This window comes from Marmota marmota, unplaced genomic scaffold, assembly GCF_001458135.2.
Source record: "Marmota marmota marmota unplaced genomic scaffold, marMar, whole genome shotgun sequence".
Lineage (NCBI taxonomy): Eukaryota > Metazoa > Chordata > Mammalia > Rodentia > Sciuridae > Marmota > Marmota marmota.
Genome location: NW_026000240.1, coordinates 9,165,707 through 9,184,203, shown reverse-complemented (window position 1 = coordinate 9,184,203; position 18,497 = coordinate 9,165,707). Strand labels below are relative to the sequence as shown.

General features: G+C 47.4%; 2 protein-coding genes across 19 annotated transcripts in view; one reads left to right on the top strand and one right to left on the bottom strand.

Moving 5' to 3' along the window:
- P2ry14 (purinergic receptor P2Y14) overlaps nucleotides 1-17,570 on the top strand; it is a 32,502-nt gene extending 14,932 nt beyond the window's left edge. The window contains exons 2-4 of one of the 6 annotated variants that reach the window (XM_048794080.1): nucleotides 1,506-1,613; nucleotides 11,199-11,301; nucleotides 16,150-17,570. In XM_048794080.1, the coding sequence (XP_048650037.1) occupies nucleotides 11,283-11,301; nucleotides 16,150-17,189 (1,059 nt within the window). In that variant the 5' untranslated portion in view covers nucleotides 1,506-1,613; nucleotides 11,199-11,282 and the 3' untranslated portion in view covers nucleotides 17,190-17,570. Of the gene's footprint in view, nucleotides 1-396; nucleotides 1,614-10,810; nucleotides 10,819-11,198; nucleotides 11,302-16,007 lie in introns of those variants that run through there. The other 5 variants (XM_048794081.1, XM_048794083.1, XM_048794079.1 and 2 more) reach the window with 5 other exon arrangements.
- The window catches only part of Med12l (mediator complex subunit 12L), a 260,868-nt gene that overhangs the window by 142,435 nt on the left and 99,936 nt on the right, over nucleotides 1-18,497 (bottom strand). The gene's annotated exons all lie outside the window — the stretch shown is intronic.

The following is an 18,497-nucleotide window of genomic DNA, read 5'->3' as shown; positions in this document are numbered from 1 at the left end:
ACCATGGAGAGATGAATGGTGAATGAAATGTGGTGTGCACATACAATGGAGTATTACTAGGCCTGAAAAAGGGATGAAGTTCTGATACATTCTACTACACAGGGACAGAGCTGGGGGACTTAACAGAGAAGTCAAATAGAGAGAGGAAGCAGAGTGGCAGTTCCCAAGGACTAGGCGAGAGGAAAGAAGAAGTTAATGCATAAGTACTACTGAGTTTCAGCTTTGCAAGATGCAAAGCCTTCTGGAGATGGATGGCGGCAAGGGCTGCCCAGGATGTCAGTGTGAGTAGTTCACTGGACGACACACGTCAAACGGTCAAGATAGCCAGTGAGTTACATGCAGCACCACAGTCAGAAAGAGCTGCCTTATAAGAAGTAACTCTTAAATCATCCGTTAGATCCAGCAACACGCAATGGAGAGGTCTCAGGCAGTTTCAGAGAGGTGTGGAAAGTCAGAATGGCACAGGGTGCAGTCGGGGGCAGGTGGGGACAGCCACAGTCTCCACTCCCAGCAAGCATGGGCAGGAGAAGAGGTGCGGTATAGGGAGGCTGATAGCTAAGGGAAGCTCTGGGGCAGGGTGGTGACCCTCAGGCTTGTCCAAGACGGAGGAAAGGGACATAGCATGAGCAAGGAGCTGACATGGTCCAGCCTGGATGGTCTTGAGGTGGGTGGTGAGGAGACCCAAGCTCTTCCTCCTGAGAGGAACAGTGTCACTGTGTCGACCTCAATACGACCTCAGCGTGAGAAGCCGAGGAATCCATGTCGTATTCAAAAGGAAATGCTCAGGGTCAAGTGACAATTGGGAGGGAAAAGGGACTTCCAACTCCAGGTCTGAGTTAAGGTGAGCACCTTTAGAAGGTGAGAGAATCCTAGACGCCAGCTCAGGGCAGGGGTGTGCCAGGTCCCAGCTGGAGTAGAGGAGGTCAGCAGCGGACATCAGAGGCACCCCGGTACACGGGAGGACGGGCAGCGCAGACAGACACCCTCCACCCATGGAAAGTCTTGGGGTCCCCTTGAATCTCATGTGATGTGGCCTTCCTGTTCCCTCCTCTGTGGCCAAGCTGGGAAACGGGCAGGTGTGCGTAGCTCCAAAGTTTTCCAGCCCACTTCCAGGCCGTGGAGGGAGCCACGTGACTCTCAGCTTGAACCCACTTCCCAACAGAGCAAAAAGCTGTTCTCACTGTGGCTTCACAGGAAAAGGTCACAGCTAGGCATGGGAAAGATCCGCGTCCTCCGCGGGAGCCTGGGCTGCAGGGTTCCTCTCCCCCTCTCCAGGCAGGGATCCAGTTCTCACTATGCACTGCTGGCTGGGCTGTGCTCCTGTGTAACCCTGGGCAGGTCCCAATCCAATCCAGGCTGCTGGAGCGTGTGTGACAGCTGGGCGGCAGAGAGCGCGGGACTCCGCAGCACTGGACGCCCCAGCGCCTGGCGAGCAGCCGGTGGTTCAGAGAGCACTCAAATAAGGGGGTCTGGGAGCTAACCCAGCATTTCCTGCTGGTCAACAGGAGCATCCAGGCAGAAGCAGTGCCAGCCCTCCGCTAACAGAGGAGCCGCTCGGGTGCTGACCCCATCTCGCCTGCACAGACGCCGGCCCCTGTCTGGGGAAAGCGTGAGTAGTCTGTTAAGAGAATATCTGCGATTCCCACATACCGCAGCCTTCTCTAGAGCGACTGGGTCTTTTTATTTGGTGGATGGAATGACAGGTTTATAGGTGAGCTTGGACTTTTCCAATTTCAAAGAATAAACTCACTCACTCTAGTTAGCCTTTCTCTGTACACAGTCTTTTCATTTAAGGAGGCACGATTTTCTATCAGGGGGCTCATGCATTAGGCACTAAGAAATTCCTATTTAAAGGAAAAATCATGCTGACCTATCCTAGGACAGTGTCGGGTGCCTGTGGCTAAGGAGCGAAGGGTGAGTTCTGAGCCAAGCAGCACAGGGGGGCCAGGACGCCTCCCAGAGCAGACTCTAGCCAAAACCTACCATGCTCCAGAAAGCAAGCACAGGAGAGGAGGCTCGGCTTAAGAGCAGGAAAGGCCACATTCCCACCAAAACTGAGACCAAGGGTCTCAGCCTCCCACAGGAAGCCCGCACCCAGGGCGGGCGGCAGGCAGCAGGAGGCAGGCAGTGAGTGGCAGGTGGTGGGCAGTGGGTGGCAGGTGGTGGGCAGTGGGCGGCAGGCGGTGGGCAGTGGGCAGCAGGCAGGATGCATTTTCCCTAGAAGAGGCCGGCTGGGCCGGGAGGGTGCACAGGTGCTGCGCATGTTTTCACCACTGTCTTAGCTTTCAATTTCCATTTCCTTGTTCTTCTGATTTCTTACTCCGAGATTAACTGCAACTGAAATATCATGAATTTATTGTGTCTTCAGCTTTAATTTGCGGTGGGTACGACACAGAATATAAACTGTGAAGTTTGTTCTATTGTTTTCCTAAAAGCTGCACAGTACATCTGGAAGACTGTGATTCATAAATGGTTTTTTTTTTAATTTTTTTTAGTTGTAGATGGACATAATGCCTTTATTTTATTTACTTTTATGTGGTGCTGAGGATCGAACCCAGTGCCTCACACATGCTAGGCGAGCGCTCTACCACTGAGCCATAACCCCAGACCCTCACAAATGGTTTTAAAATGCTGAAATATCACTCATGCTTAGAATCCATCCTGGTTTACGTCCCAGCCCATCAACAGTCAATCTCTCTACAGGCACACAGAGTTTTAGAAAACAGCCCCATTTTCTGGAGGAAGGGTAACATTACAACTGAGGAAACGTGGAGATGGAGAGAATAGTCCATCAAGCGCAGCACTCTGCCAAAACGAGAAATTTCAAAAACCACTAAATTTAGTATTTAAAAAAAAAAACAAAAAACCTTCATTCTTTTCAATGAACAACTCTCTAGTGGGGAAAACACAACCTCTTAGGGCTTCTAGTTACTTAAAGACATCCTGCCAATGTCATTCACGTGTAAGTGTTGCTTATGACAAGTGAGCACAGGGCCTTTGCCCATCCCGGGGATCCAGCCCCTGTTCCCTCCACACAGCCCCGCTCACTGTGGGGGAGCTGTTTCTTGGGTTTCCTCAACATGAGACATTTCATAAGTGGTTAGGAATCCACACACAGAACTGGGACTGCCTGAGAAAGAAAATGTCGAGTAAAAACATGTTTTGAAAAACAAACAAAATCTAGGTGGACCTGTTTTTTGCTATATCCCCTTTGATAATAATACAGGCATATATTTTTTCTATTTGCAATTTTATTAATAACTTTTAAACATCACCATTAATCGCTTGAAATTAAAATTTTGGGAGGTTAAAAAAAAAATGCCATACATCAGTAATATTATGATTCTGCCTCTTGGCTAAGATCACGTGTAACAGGCAAAGGATTATATAGTCTAGAAGGCAAACCAGAAGTCAAGGGGATAAAAAAAACAACAATGATGTTTACATCACTTGCATGTGACAGGGATGTCCAGGAATGAGTGACAGTTCCAGGTGCTGAACCCCTTGGGAACCGTGGGTTCTACCACTTCCCACAGATCTTCCCACAGATCTCCTTGGGAGCTTCCCACACAGCCAGTGGGCCTGGGAAGGACTCTCTTCTTGCCTCTGCTTCACCCACAGGAACCTGGCATCCAGGTGGGGTCAGGGGTTCAAACAGGGATGCCAGGCCCAATAAAGGACTAGGGCTTAAAAGACACCTGGCTTCTAGAAATCCACCCTCCTTGTACCTCCCCCTCCCTGACCTGACCCAAGGGAGACACAGCCAGTAAAGACCCTGTTTTACAGACAGGAGGAGAGCCAGGGGTGCAAGGGGCTGCAGGCTGGCTGTTTGCATAACAGTGCGGGAATCCTGCTGTATAAAACAATCCATGTTGTGTTCACAGAGGCACCTGGGCATGGTAGGAAAGGAGGAGCCTACAAGCAGGGGAGTTCCAACTGGCGGTGACCTTGAGCTAATCTTTTTATTTTCCTTTGAACCTTTTCACTGTTTGACCCTCCTCTGTCCCATCACCTACTAAAACAAACAAACAAAAAAGAAAAGTGAGGCTTCTGATGCCTGGCACCCAACAGCCACTCAGTAAAAACGGAATTTCCTCCATCCCTGGGAGTATAGCGTTAAACTAGAGGCTACGCTGGCAAGAGCAGAACCCACGGGCAATTGCTCAAGCTGTAATCCAAGACTCAGGGGCCAAAAACAGAAATCACAAAAACCAGGGGAAACAGATACCACTCCAAATTTACCTCCTACCACACCTAGAGAAAACCGGGCATCCTGCCAAAGCCTGGAAATGAGCGGTGAGCAACACACGTCCACCCAGTGCCTGCACCTCAGTCACCTACTCCCCACAACTGGGCCAGCCAGGGGTCGCCAGTCAGGGGGCCTGGAGGTCAGGGTGAGGCCTGTGAGTTCCACTAGATCCCAAACCAGACTAGGAAAACTTGATACTTTGTTACACTGTATCTTTTAAAACGCTGGTCGCTTTGTCACACACATCCACACAGAACTTTCTAAGTCTAGACACTTTCAATCATACCACATCAAAACATCATATGAATATTGTCATTGATATTTCAATCTCAGCATGAGAAAGCTAAAAAATTCACAGTGGTACATACAAATTTTCAAAATTCTGTTGTCTGAAAAAAAAAAAATTGAGTGAATGAGCTATGATCTGATCATTAAAAAATAAAATAAAACGCCAGATGGTGACCAAAGTGACTAAACCGCAGCAACACTTAACACGGGTAACACCCAGGTGCCACACAGGCTGAGCATCCTGGGTCTGAAACCAGAAACCCAAAACACCGGAACCATCCCAGGATTTTCAGACGAGGCGTGTTCCCCCAGGCCATCTTGGCAGGTGTTCAAGCCTCTGAAATCTGAAACATTTCTAGTCTCAAGGATTTTGGGGGGGATGCTCAACCTGCTCATGTAAAACCTGCCTGCACAGGACGATGATATGCACATCATCATGCTGACACCAACATCACAAAATACCAAGCCTAAGAACTCCAGGAGCCATGGAAAGGGACGCACACAACACACAGGCTCCTGTGAAATACACTTAGGTGTGACCATTGGTGTAAAGCAGGGAAGTGAAACCTGAGGGAGCAGGATTCAGGTCCTGTGGCAGGCATGAGGCAGGGACAGGGAACGTGCCGCACAGGGGATTACGCGTTCCTACTGCGGTTGAGGGTCCTGTCTTGACGGAGCCGAGGACAGGAGCAGAGAGCTCGGTTCTCACGAGGCCTATCTCTGGGGCAGGGTGAATGTGGGGAGAAGAGAAGGAAAAATGAAAACTAATATTATTTTAACCACAGAGACAGGAAAAACATGGCCATGGGGAGAGGCCAGAGAGCCCCAGGCAGGGAGGGTGGGGCTGGGTGCCGAAAGGAGGGAGGGCTGCCCAGGAAGGGACACTCAGGGACATCCATACCAGGCAGCCAGACAGGCCAGGGCTCCCAGCACCCCCGCCTGGTGAGTCTGTTTTCAAATCCAGCAGGGCACTCCCGCCTCTGCAGGGCCTGGACCCCGTGGCCCAGCCTGGCGGGACCCTGCATGCGGCACCGCCTGTTCACAGAGCCAACCTTCCGTGAGTTATTGTTACAGTGTAAAGACAAATACCTGCCCAGAGTTCTGCCAGGCATGGGGTGTCAGAAAAGAGGGCAGTTGGGAAGTCACTGCTTCTCATCGTGGACTTTAGTTCACAGGATCAAAACTACCCAAGTAGCTCAATAATCTGCACCTGGCAGGAATCTTGATGTATCTGCACCCAACTTCTGCTGGGAAGTGGGAAGCTGCAGCGCCTGAGGCGAGGAGGTGCCCTGGCCTCCACCCCAGGTCCCCACCTGCTCCACCCCACCTGGCACCCTGCATCTGCCCACTAGCTTTGTAAAACAGGAAGACTTATAGGTCATTCACAGGAATTTATCCAACATCTACTACGGGTTATTTACCAGGTGAGGAGAAATCATAAAGTTCTTCTCTCCTGCAGCAGAGAGGACACACTAATAAAAACAAAACACAGTATTTCTAACTAGTCAAGGCACCAAAATGGCAGAGCCCCTCCCTCAATCCTATGGACAGCAGGTGTGATGCCTCAGCAGGTTATCCAGGCTCTGGACTATGCTTTATCAACTTTATCTTGACGTTGCATCTGGTTTTCTTTGGTTTTTGTCTTTGCAATGCTGGGGTCTGAACCCAGGGCTTTGTGCATGCCAGGCAAACACTCTACCACTGAGCTCCACCCCCAGACCTGATTAGTCCCGCCTGGTCAGGACTATTAGAGGATTTAAAAGTTCACAGCTAGAATTCATATGCATTGCAGCAAAAAAAAAAAAAAAAAAATCACTAGGTAAATAATGCTTTTTTCACCCATTCTCTTGTCAATGATCACTAAGGCTAGTTCTCTATTTCTGCTACTACAAACAGTACTAAAATGAGTCCTCTCGTACCTACTGCCTGATATACATTAGCAAGAGGTTTCTGAAGCAGATACCTAGAAGTTAAAATGCTGTCCTCATGGGCAAATGTTCGTCCTTACCACGTATCCTAATTCATCCTCTGAAAGAGATGAAGTTCAGAAATCACTGCTGGGGGTGGATTTTTCAGTCCTAAAGGGCTATTAGGAGCAATGGGCAATGTTTACAAAGACAGGCAGGTACACGTGGTTGACACCATTTAAAAGGGAGGAATGAGAAATACAAAATTCAGGGCAGGACTACCTCTGGGTGACGGACGGTGGGGAGTCCAGGAGAACAGGCGGGAGATGGGGCGTGCTGGCAGGGGCTTTGCTCTCGGAGCAACGCTGGTTCTCCTTATTGTGCTTTAGTTTATATTAAACAAAGTACTGATCATTCTACAGAAAGAAAAAAACTATTTTTGTAAATGTAGTCAGCACTGAGCCAGGCGCGGGGGCACACACCTCTGATCCCCACTTCTTGGAAGGCGGAGGCAAGAGGATCACCAAGTTCAAAGCCAGCCTTGGCAACTTAGCAAGGCCCTAAACAACTGAGCAAGACCCTTTCTCAAAGTAAAACATAAAAAGGGCTGCAGGGAGGGGACGGAGGTGGGCCTCCAGCAGCACCGGGAGCTCTAAGAGGACAGGGACAATGTTTTCACTGCTCTGATCCCAGTGGCAAGTACCCACAGCTGGGCAGTCAGCATCAGAGTGATATTTGACAAAAGTGAATGTCTCCTTTATAAATGAAGGTGTCAGGGCTGGGGTTGTGGCTCAGCAGTAGGGCGCTCGCCTTGCGTGTGTGAGACCCTGGGTTTGATCCACAGCACCACATAAAAAAATAAATAAATAAAAGATTTTAAAAATAGTTTAAAAAATAAATAAATGAAGGTGTCATAAGCTCCAGAGATTACTCTGGCTTAGAGCGTAGGAAGAGAAAAGAAGATGGCGGAGAAGAGAACAAGAAGCACCTGCTTTAAGATGACAGAGAAGCCCCCAGAGGTGACTGGGAGGCAGAGGTATGGAAAGTAGCAAGGGTGTCAGGAGACTGGCATTGGGCATCTGTCACGTGTCAGACACTGGGCTCAGGACCGTCCCTCAAAACTAACAGATGTTAATACCACACGTGTACATACACACATGTGCTGCTGAAACCCCCAAAGGACAACACATACGCGGGACACAGGCAATGGTGGGTCTTCCCTCCTTAACACTTCTGTACGCCTCTCCCAACAGTCTCCTGCTTAACTCAACTACTCACACTCCTGGGGAGACCAATATGGGTGAAGCAACGGCACCTGGAGGCTGCATGCAGATTCTCACACTGTCCCCGCACAATGCCTAGAGCTCCTCCCCCAGGCTACTTGCTCCATCGCTGCCCTCTCCTCCTGGCCTCTGAGGAAGGACTCCCCGCCATCCCATCATGCTTGTCTGTTTTTCATGACCTTGACTTTTTAGAGGCCAGGCTGTTTGTTCTGCAGAATGTCCCACTTATGGACTGGTCTGCTTCTCTGGCCATGATCAGCCTTGCAGGGAAGCACAGGTGTGTTCTACACACCTGGAGGTGCAGGTGCAAGGTCCCCACCATGACATGAGTTCAAAATTCCAGTGATCAGTGGAAGTTATTTTGTCTTCATTATCCTGGAGGAGGTAAGAGTCTGTTCAGACCTCAGGATCCTGTGCGTCCACACCCATTTACCCAGGGGCACTTGGCAGCCAATGAAGATGTCGCCTGAATCTGGCATGGCACTGAGGGTGCAGGACAATGACATCCTAATCCTGCCTTCCTCTCTGCCCTTGCCAGTGGGCCCTCACTCCCTGTTTGGTCTCCATGCAGAACATCACTGTAATCCCTTGGATTTGGTTTGTTTTTACACTTACCTTCAGCTACTGCTCTCACTCTTGTTTTTTTTTTTTTTATTATTTAAGTGGGAGCTCAGATTAAAAATTAAGCTGGGCTCTTGAGAAAGAAATGGTATGTTGGCTACCCATTTAGGGAGTTTAACTCACAAATCTGCTGCATATAACAGAGTGTTTCAGTGTTGTTGTTGTTTTTTTTTGGGGGGGGGTACATGCATGCGGGCGCATGCTAGGGATCAAACACATGGCCTCACAATGTTCTTCCACTGAGCTATATTCCCAGCCTGATAATGCATTAAAAAAATCACATTTCTGAAGAATATACAGAGTGCCATTTACTTTATATACACACATGAGAGATGACATGGAGAAGGGAACAGATACATATAAAAATAAATTGTTGGCCATGTGCCATGGGTAATACAGTCTGCTAAATGTTGACCAATATTTAGTATTCTCATGAATGCTGCATAATAAATAATAATGTCCCCATTTCACAGAACAGAGAACCAAGACACAGAGAGGCCAAACTTCTCCTCAGAGTGACAGAATCAAGATTTACTGCTTTGCTCTGCTCATATCTATTTAGAGACCCTCAAGTCCTCTTTTATTTCCCACTTGACAAAGACAGGTTAATTGGAATAGCCAGATAATGGAAAGATATTAAAAAGCACACACATACTCGATTTTCCTCCTGAGTCATGAAGAAAACTGCCCACATTTTCCACTTATCTTTAACTTTAAATGTGGACATAAAAGATATTGATATTTAACTTAAAATATTTCTCCATTATTATATTGAAAATGAATTAAATGTCTCATTGATCTTCCCTTTGGAAAATGGACATTTTTTTTATTCTAAACATGTTAATAGTATCAAATAATGAATGGAAGAGTTAATAAAAAATTAAAATAAAAGCAACTGCAGAGAAGATTCCCAACATATATATTAATCATTAAGTAGTATGTTAAGAGAGAGTTTAAATAGACTTTGAAGCACAGAAGAAGAATGTGGAAGCTAGAATTTTATCTTTTATATTTTAGTCTGCTGGTGCTTTTTATTTTTTATTTTTTATTTTTTTAATTTTTTATTGTCGGCTATTCAAAACATTACATAGTTCTTGCTCTCACTCTTGTTGATGCTCAAACTGTCCCAAGCTCAGAAGTACCGTGGAGTCTCAGTCTGTCCTTACCAGTTCCCCATGGGTCCCCATGCTCCTCCTTGCTTCCTGCCCAAAGCTAGCTCAACCCACCTTACACTCTTCCAATGTCTGACTCTCCACGGGGCCCTGATTCCTTGTGTGTCAATGATACTAAGACACAAGATGAGCATCTCTACACGGGACTACCCTGCTTCTCCATCTGCAGAGGGATTTTACTTTTGCTATGGAAAGATGGAAAGACTTGTTCAAGTTTTAATAGCTACGGGCGAGTAACCACTTCAGGGTCTATAGTTTTTTACTCATTTTAAATAGGATGAAGGATGCTGAGCAGGATTATACCTTGAAGAGAAGTAGCCTCTAGATAGAGTGTGATACTGAAAATAACAAAAAGAATAACCTAAGAAGAAAGATTACAAGGAAGCAGACATAGTTTGCATGCCCCCGACCCCACATCACACATACACCCCTGCCCCCGTGGAATAAAACAAAACTGGTCCTGGCCTGTTTCCTGATGCTGGGTAAGTCACAAGCGTGACACCATAGTGCCAGAAGAGAGCCCTTGCCCTGGTTGGACACTACACCTGAGGCATCCAGCAGCTCCCACGAGTCACAGCTAGACCTAGCATTTCCTTGACTGATCCCACCGAAATCCATTGGAAGGGTGAGAGGACCACACGTGGACTGGTCTAAAAAGGACATGGGGTTCCACCATGGATCCCAGGCAGTGGACCCCAGAACTAGCAAAATGTCAGTCTGCGGTTTCAAACCTACTCTGAGCGCCATGTTTAGGCTGAATGAAAACTCTTGCCACATTCAAGCTCTACCAGTTTCGACAGCAATCTCCTTGTTCCACTGTCACGTGTTTAGAGGAACACAAAGGCGTTTCAGAATTGGCCGATTCGTATGCTAGTGTCACAATATGTTTTATTGAAATCAAAGGTTACTGCTCCTTCCAACAGGGATCCACACTCAGAGCAGGAAGGACAAACAGAGTGTGCGGAAGGCCTTCTGTGCAGTGTTCCTGAACCGTTACGCTCTTTCCCTGTGGTTCTGTACTCCTGAATGCCAAACAAGCACACAGGTGGTTGCTATTGAGCTACCGAGTGAAAGCTATCTGCTGCCTCAGAAATGGAGATCTGTTCTCTTGCACTGCAAGGAGATCTCCAGGCCGTCCTTGGGCGGGTTCCAAGGATCCCAGTACTCCTGCCCAGCTGAGCAATGCACCCGAGACCTGGGAGGCAGGAAGAGGTCAGAGAGCCACTTCCTTTCCTGGCCCCAGGGAAAAGAGCCTCATGTTCTCAAGCAATGCTGCAGAGAACAGGCTGGGGAAATCAGTGCAGGAGGGCCTGGGCTGCTTCCCTCACCTCCTCTCTGAGGGCCAGTTCCTGAGACTGGAATGCAGGGGTCTTCAGAAACAAAGTTCCCCCCACCCACCATCAGAAAGCACCGCTGGGCCACACAGAAATTCAGAGCACTTCCAAACATCACTGTCAAGCAAAGAGTTTCTACGTTCCCACAGATTTTGCAACCTAATCAATAGTCATCAACACTGACAACCAGGAGCAAGTAAAGGAAAACAGCAATAAATATGCTGAATATTTCAATCATGCAAGCTGAATTTTAAAAATAAGCATGGACACACTTCCCTAGTGAAAACAGTCTAGTGCTCATTTAACTTACTTAATTCTTCCTTTTATTTCTTCCTATAATACAGAATCCTAATGATGATACACCGTGGCCACTTCAAGAAGACAAACACTGGTTGGGCTGCATCGCTCCACTGAAGGAGACCTCCTTTATGCAAACAAATCAAAAAGGTAACTGAAAACGTGCCAAGGGTTATCAAGAGGGTTGTTGATTTTGTCCAAATGTTAGGGAATATTTTGGGAATAATAAGGAAATGTTTCCTCTTATTCAGAGAAAGTGGATTTACACACAAGATTAGGTTGGTAGATGTGTAAGAGAGAAGGAGGCCACCAGGTTGCCAGACAAAACAGAAAAACAAGCCAGAGAGGAAACCCAGTGCTGGCTGAGCATGTTTTAGTAAGATGCATGTGTTTCTGGAGGGGGCAGTGCTCTGGGTAGGTACTATGTAAATCCCATGCAAAGAGCGAGCCCTGAGACTGCATGCCCTCTCCAACCTGAAAACCCAAAACAGCACAATCCTGGGACCCCACACTGCACCAAAGGCACTCAGGACCGGGGCACTCAGGGTCTGGATCAGGCTAAACCTTCTGTATTGTAGCTAGGAAGGAAGGCGAGCGGGCAGGCGAGGGAAGGTGGGCGGGCAGGCGGACAGAAGGCGGGAGGAAATGGAGAGGGGACCTGTATGCTGCTCCCATTACACCTGTCTTTGGACCCCATAAACCCCACTTTCTCATATTTCATTATGTTCCAAAGCAGCAGCAGCAGCAGAGGTGAATCTCTGTGCCAGGCACTGGTTCTGGAGAGCTCCACCTAGGGAGGGTGAACACTTGAACCAGGCAGTCTCCCTTAGGAAGTCCAGCCATGTACAGAGACCTTTTTTAAACACCATGTCAGGGAGTTAGGAGGCACCTTCTGCATTCCTGAGGCCTCCCAGGGAACCTGGAGGTCACTATCAAAGCAGAGCTCCGCACAATGGAAGCCCTCGAAGGCTCAGCCAAGGGCCTGGCCTTATGCAGCTGCTCCCACCCCTCTTCTCTTGCCACCTGTGCTGCCACTTACCTCTCCTCCTTAAGGGGCTGGGACAGGCTGGAGAGAACAGCACCTCCAAGGAGCAAGAGCAGGGGCAGAAGGACAGTGTCCCAAGAGAGTCTCTCCTTTTCTTTCTGATTCGTTTGGTTCTTGCTTATTTTTACATGACTGTATAAAATCTGCACAGCACGGGACTATTCCCTGCATTTGTAAAATGCCTCTAAGTCCCAGTAGGTCCCTTCAGTGGGAGCTAATCATCTCTTGGAGACGAGAGGAGACTGCTGAGACATCACAAGGTCAAAGTGACGCAGTCTTTTCTATGATCCTGTCCTGTTTTTCAAGCAATCATATTCTTGCATTTTGGCCTGAAAATACACACGGCCTCACTTGCCGTGTCTGCCTTAGGAGGGCTCCTTTGTCGTTCATTTCTCCCTTGACCAGTGTCTGACCTGCCCTTAGGAAAGTCTGCGGCATACTGTGACAACTGGGACCACAGAGGGAGGGCCCTTATCATCAACACCACTGCTATAAGATGTTCCCAATGCTTCAAGATCAAGGTCATGATGGGAGGTAGCTCATGGCTCATTTGGAGTGTACCTTGAAGATGAGGCCATTTGCCCCTGCGTGAACTTCTGCCCTGGCAGAACAGACAGCGGCTTGGGCAGAAAGGCACCCTCCCCCAGCCAGCCTCGCCCCTACCCAGCAGGTCTCACACCCTTCCATCCTAAAACAGAGCCTCATCTGCAACTACTGCCAAAATAGCAAGACAGAGCTTGAGGAAAAGACCCACAGCTCCCTCCGGATCCTGGAGGCACACCTGGGTCAAGCCACCACCACCACACTCACAGGGGGCGGGAGGCAGAGGTGTGCCAGGCATGGCCAGGATGGTACGTGCAGATTCCGGGCATTCTGGGGAGTCACAGAACAGCACCTGGCCACTAGGAGACCTTTCAACTCAAAAATCCCTGAGTGCCAACGCCTGAGGAAAGGACTTCCTCCAGCTGTCTAGGAGGGGGGGAGTCGTGAGTCTCCTGGAACAATTTATGGGAAATAGTTTACATTTTCTATACATAGTGGCTTCTAGAACATTTCTAAAAGGGAATGCAATGCATTTGGCTCTCATTAAATCGTTTCTGGGAAATTCTTCACCGTTTCACTACACAATTATATTTTACATAGTTCACCTTTCTCCTCTTCAATATACAATGTGTAGTTTTCATTTGAGAATTAAATTCAAGTGAATCCCATAAATACTGACTGGCTACCAGGAGTACTGCCCTAGATGATTGAGGGGACGGTGTCCCTAGCACTGAGACACCAAACCAGACTGGGAGCACAGAGTGGTATGCATTCTCTCAAGCTCTGTGAGACCGACTTCTAGGCAAAAATGTACCTGATGGTCCGGGGATGCCTTACTTAGTTAACTGAAGGCCACTGTCACAGTGGACAGTTAAAAGTGGAAACCAGGTTCCTCCTCACTTGGCATCTGAAGCATGATCTTAGGTTCGATGCTGAATGTCACCAAAGGCCCACTGCGACAGGTTTGGTCCTCAATGTTGCTGAGGGAAGGAGATGGGACTTTCAAGAGGGGCCACAGTGGGAGTGGGAGACCTTGATCATTGAGGACACGCCCTTGAGGGGGTAAAGGGGTTGAGAGAGTCCGGTCTCCCAACCAGCACTTAGTTACAGTAAAAGAAAGCTGACTAACACAATACAAAGCAAGACCATATGCAGAAAGGCCACAGAAAATGGGCAAAGAAGTAAACCCATGTGCTCTGAGCTCAACAAGTCAGGGCTAGAGGGAAGAGAAAGGCTAAAACCCGAGGAAAGTGTTTGAAGAAGTGAGTTAGGTAATTTTTCTTTCACTGAAAGTCAACAGACTGGCAAAAATCAAATGGCTATAAATATTCCTACTTTAGCCATATGGCACACACACGGGAAAGATACATGGAAGACATTCTTGTGAGGAAAGCAGCATAGAGGCTGGTGTGGACCTGCATTTTGGTGTGGAATGCAACTGGATTTCACATTCCCAATTCCACCTGCCACACCTCCTTGATCCCAGTGCCCTGTGCCCCACCTCCTTGGTTTGACTGGCACAGCGCATCACACGCTGTGCATAAAGCATGATGCCAGCCACCAGAAATACAGGACAGACAAGGCACAACTCTGGCCTGTGGGAGCCACTGTCCTCTGCCCCCTCTCCCACAATGTTGGACTAGACATAAATATCATAAGAGCGGGATTTCATGTGTTGTATTCCCAGAGTGCAGGCAACTAATATCTAATACCCTAATATCCTAAATATCATCTAATATCCCAAATATCACGCTAAGACATAATGACTAAACAATGGCACGGTCTGAAAGCCCATGTGCAGTTGAAGCAACACTCAGAAACAAAACAGCCAGAGAGCTGAGTGTGGGGCCAGGGGCCGGGCACAGAACTGTGGACACCAAGAAGGGACTCCACCCTGCCCATCCGAGGCTTGAGGGGAGATGCTCCCCAAGGGAGGTGACATCCCTGCAGAGGGCTCAATGAAAGATCCAAGGAGATGGGGGACCCACAAGGAGGTCAAAGAACCCATGGGATAGAGGAGACAGGGATGAGACCACCAGGGCCTTTGGTTTCCAGGTTATAGTCAATGATGTGGGTCACCCAGAGGACATTTGCTCTGAGCACCAAATAACCATCTGAATAAATTCCTTCCTGTGCTGTAAATCAGTGCTTCCCATATCCATGAAGAAAATACAGGGTGCTACAACACAGGAAGTTTCTGGAGACACTCATCATTGAGTTTCATATGTAATTCTGAATTTTCTAGGAGCCACATACTTAAAATAGTAAAATTAACTGAAATTAAAAGAGCACATTATATTTAATAAAATAGATAATAAAAATTTAAAATATTAGATATTTTACATTTTTACCACTGAGTCTATAAAATCCAGTGTACATTTGACATCTGCAGCCCATATCCACCTGACTGCCCACCGTTTGGGAGTGCTCAATGGCACTGAGCTATCATTATGGCTAACGGCCGCCGCACAAGACGGTACAGATCTGGAATGTCCTTTGGAAACATTTCGTAGAATTTTTGTACAAATATTATCATCTACTCTCTTTGCTTAAAAGTTTATAAAAACAATACAATAAATATTTCAACACTAAATAAAAAACCCACAGAAAAAGCTCAATTTTGAAAAGGTACCCATAATCATACATTAAAAATGCCAGTTAACTTTTGGATTTTATGTTTATAGGATACTGTTTTATGTCTAAAATACACATAGGGTAGGCAGTTTAAAAAAGATCTGTATCAGCTGGGCGCAGTGGCACACGTCTGTAATCCTGGCAGCTCAAGAGGCTGAGGCAGGAGGATTGCAAGTTCAAAGTCAACTTCACCAAAAGCGAGGCACTAAGCAATTCAGTGAGACCCTGTCTCTAAATAAAATACAAAATAGGGCGGGGGATGAGGCTCAGTGGTCAAGCACCCCTGAGTTCATTCCCCAGCCCAAAAAAGGTCTGTATCAACAATTTTAATGTGTGATATTTGGACTCATTTTCACAAATCCATAACATTTATCTTTTAAAATATATAATATTTATGACCCAGGTAGAGACCTAATATATTGAATAAGGAGCTATGAGCAAAATGAAAGACTGAGTCTGCTTTCCCAGTTAGTGCCTGCAAGACCACATGCAGGAGAACTTCCTAGAACGGTGGGGTCACCTTCATTTTAAGAAACACTGGTCTCCATATGACCCACAAGTTCTCACGCTGCTCAGCTTCCCCAGTTTTCCTCTATGATCATCAGAATGTTCTGTTCTTCCCTTTTTATTCCAGAAAGAAAGAAGGGCAGGAGGGGGCACCCGGTCAGGGGCTGGGCACAGGGGTGGTTCCAGAGCTGTGTGCCCACCCCCATGCCCTTGCTCTGTCCTCCGCGGGTGTGCAGGACTCCTAGAGTAACTCGTCACCTCTCTCCCAGGCCTCTGCCTTCAGAGCCACAAGATGCTCAATTCCACGAGCTCGCCAACGCCAGGCCCGCCCTGCTCCTGGAACACGCTCATCACCCAATACATCATCCCGGTGCTGTACCTTCTGGTCTTCCTGGCAGGGGTCCTGCTCAATGGCGTGTCGGGCTGGGTCTTCCTCTACGTGCCCAGCTCCAAGAGTTTCATTATCTATCTCAAGAACATTGTGGTCGCTGACTTTCTGATGGGCCTGACTTTCCCCTTCAAGATCCTGGGCGACTCGGGCCTGGCCCCCTGGCAGCTGAGCGTGTTCGTGTGCAGGGTCTCGGCCGTGATCTTCTACGTCAGCATGTACGTGGGCATCGTCTTCTTCGGGCTCATCAGCTTCGACAGGTATTACAAAATCGTGAAGCCCCTCCTGACCTCCTTCGTCCAGTCGGTGAGCTACAGCAAGCTGCTATCGGTGGCCGTGTGGGCGCTCATGCTGCTGCTGGCCATTCCCAACATCATCCTGACCGACCAGCGCGTCCAGGAAGGCAGGAGAGTGCAGTGCATGGAACTCAAGAACGAGCTAGGACGCAAGTGGCACAAGGCATCCAACTACGTCTTCGTGGGCATCTTCTGGCTCGTGTTCCTCCTGCTGATTGTCTTCTACACTGCCATCACCAGGAAGATCTTCAAGTCCCACCTCAGCTCCAGAAGGAGATCCATCTCGGTCAAAAGGAAATCCAGCCGCAACATCTTCAGCATCGTGCTTGTGTTCTTTGTCTGTTTTGTGCCTTACCACGTGGCCCGGATCCCCTACACCATGAGTCAAACCGGAACCTACTACAGCTGCCAGGCAAAAGAGATCCTGCTCTACGTGAAAGAATTCACCCTGCTGCTCTCTGCTGCCAACGTGTGTCTGGACCCCGTTATTTATTTCTTCTTATGCCAGCCATTTAGGGAAATCTTATGTAAGAAACTGCACATCTCATTTCAAGCTCAGAATGACTCAGACCCTTGCAGAATCAAAAGGGGCAACACAATGCAGGAAAGCACAGACACGCTGTGAACTTCCGGCCCTTCCCACTAGACCATTACAAGCTCGTGACCACCTCCAGCTGCCGGGAAATGAGCAAGAGCAAAGAACAAGCCACTTGCTCATCACTGGCAAAAGACCCAGCATCACCATCCAATACCGACAGGACTTATGAAGCCCCAGGGGCTCAGTACAACGATCAAATTCAAATGTTTCCAAGCTTTTCTGTAACATTAAAGGGCGTGGGATCCCTTCTGCAGGTTTTCCTAGTACTGACCATTATTTTTCTTGGAAAGAATAATACATACAATCATTCAATCCTATTCCATCAAAATAGCAGGTTTAAATTTATATTAAGTAACCTGAACAGTTAAAGTAGAATTTTAAATTGGTAAAGAAATCCAAGACAATTCACATATGTGTCCTCTTTTTTCATATGCAAGAATTAAGTCAGTAAGATATATGATCTTTGTCAGCAGCAATCTTAAAGACCAGCTTAAAAACAGGCAGAGTTTGATAAAGGGCTGTTTGAAGTGAAAAAGTCAGGTTTTCTCTGATTTGAAGCAGAAAATCAATTAGAAGACCCCTTATTTATTCAAGTCATTTCAAAAGAAAGCAGATTTGAGTTAAGCACTGTGCAGTAAGATCATAATTTTTACTAATGCAATTTTAAGAATAGTACACGCATGTTAAATATATCTTATAAAAGACCTATTAAGCCATCTAATGAGCTGGAGTTCTGGTATTAGACAAGGTCTAAGATGACTCTACAAGCAAAGCCAGACCCAGGAGGTACTTTCAGCAACTCCCTCTACTCCATAGTATGAGTGCAGATAGGATAATGGAAACACACACACACATACACACACGTGCGCGCGCGCGCTCATGACATAATTATCTTGTAGGGTGGGGCGAGAGAGTTTCTTAGAAAGCAAATGGATTTGATAAAAAGAAGATCTAGCCAAGCATATAGTGGTGCATGCCTCCCAGCTACTCAGGAGGCTAAGGCAGGAGGAACGCAAGTCAGAGGCCTACCTCCACAACTTATCAAGACTCTGTCTCAAAATAAAACATCAAAGGGGCTGGGGATGGAGCCCAGCGGTAAAGCACCCCCTGGGTTCAAGGCCAGTACTAAGGAAACAAATAGGGAAAAAAAGGAAGAAAATCTAAAACATAAAATAAGTACTGGCAGTTTACACATAACATGAACATTCATATATCACATTTTCTAGAAAACAGATAAATGTGATACATGGAGATATGGAATACGGTTGCTGGTGTAACAATTACCAAGGCACAATTTTTTTTTCTGTTTATTAACTGGCTAGAAGACATTCAGTC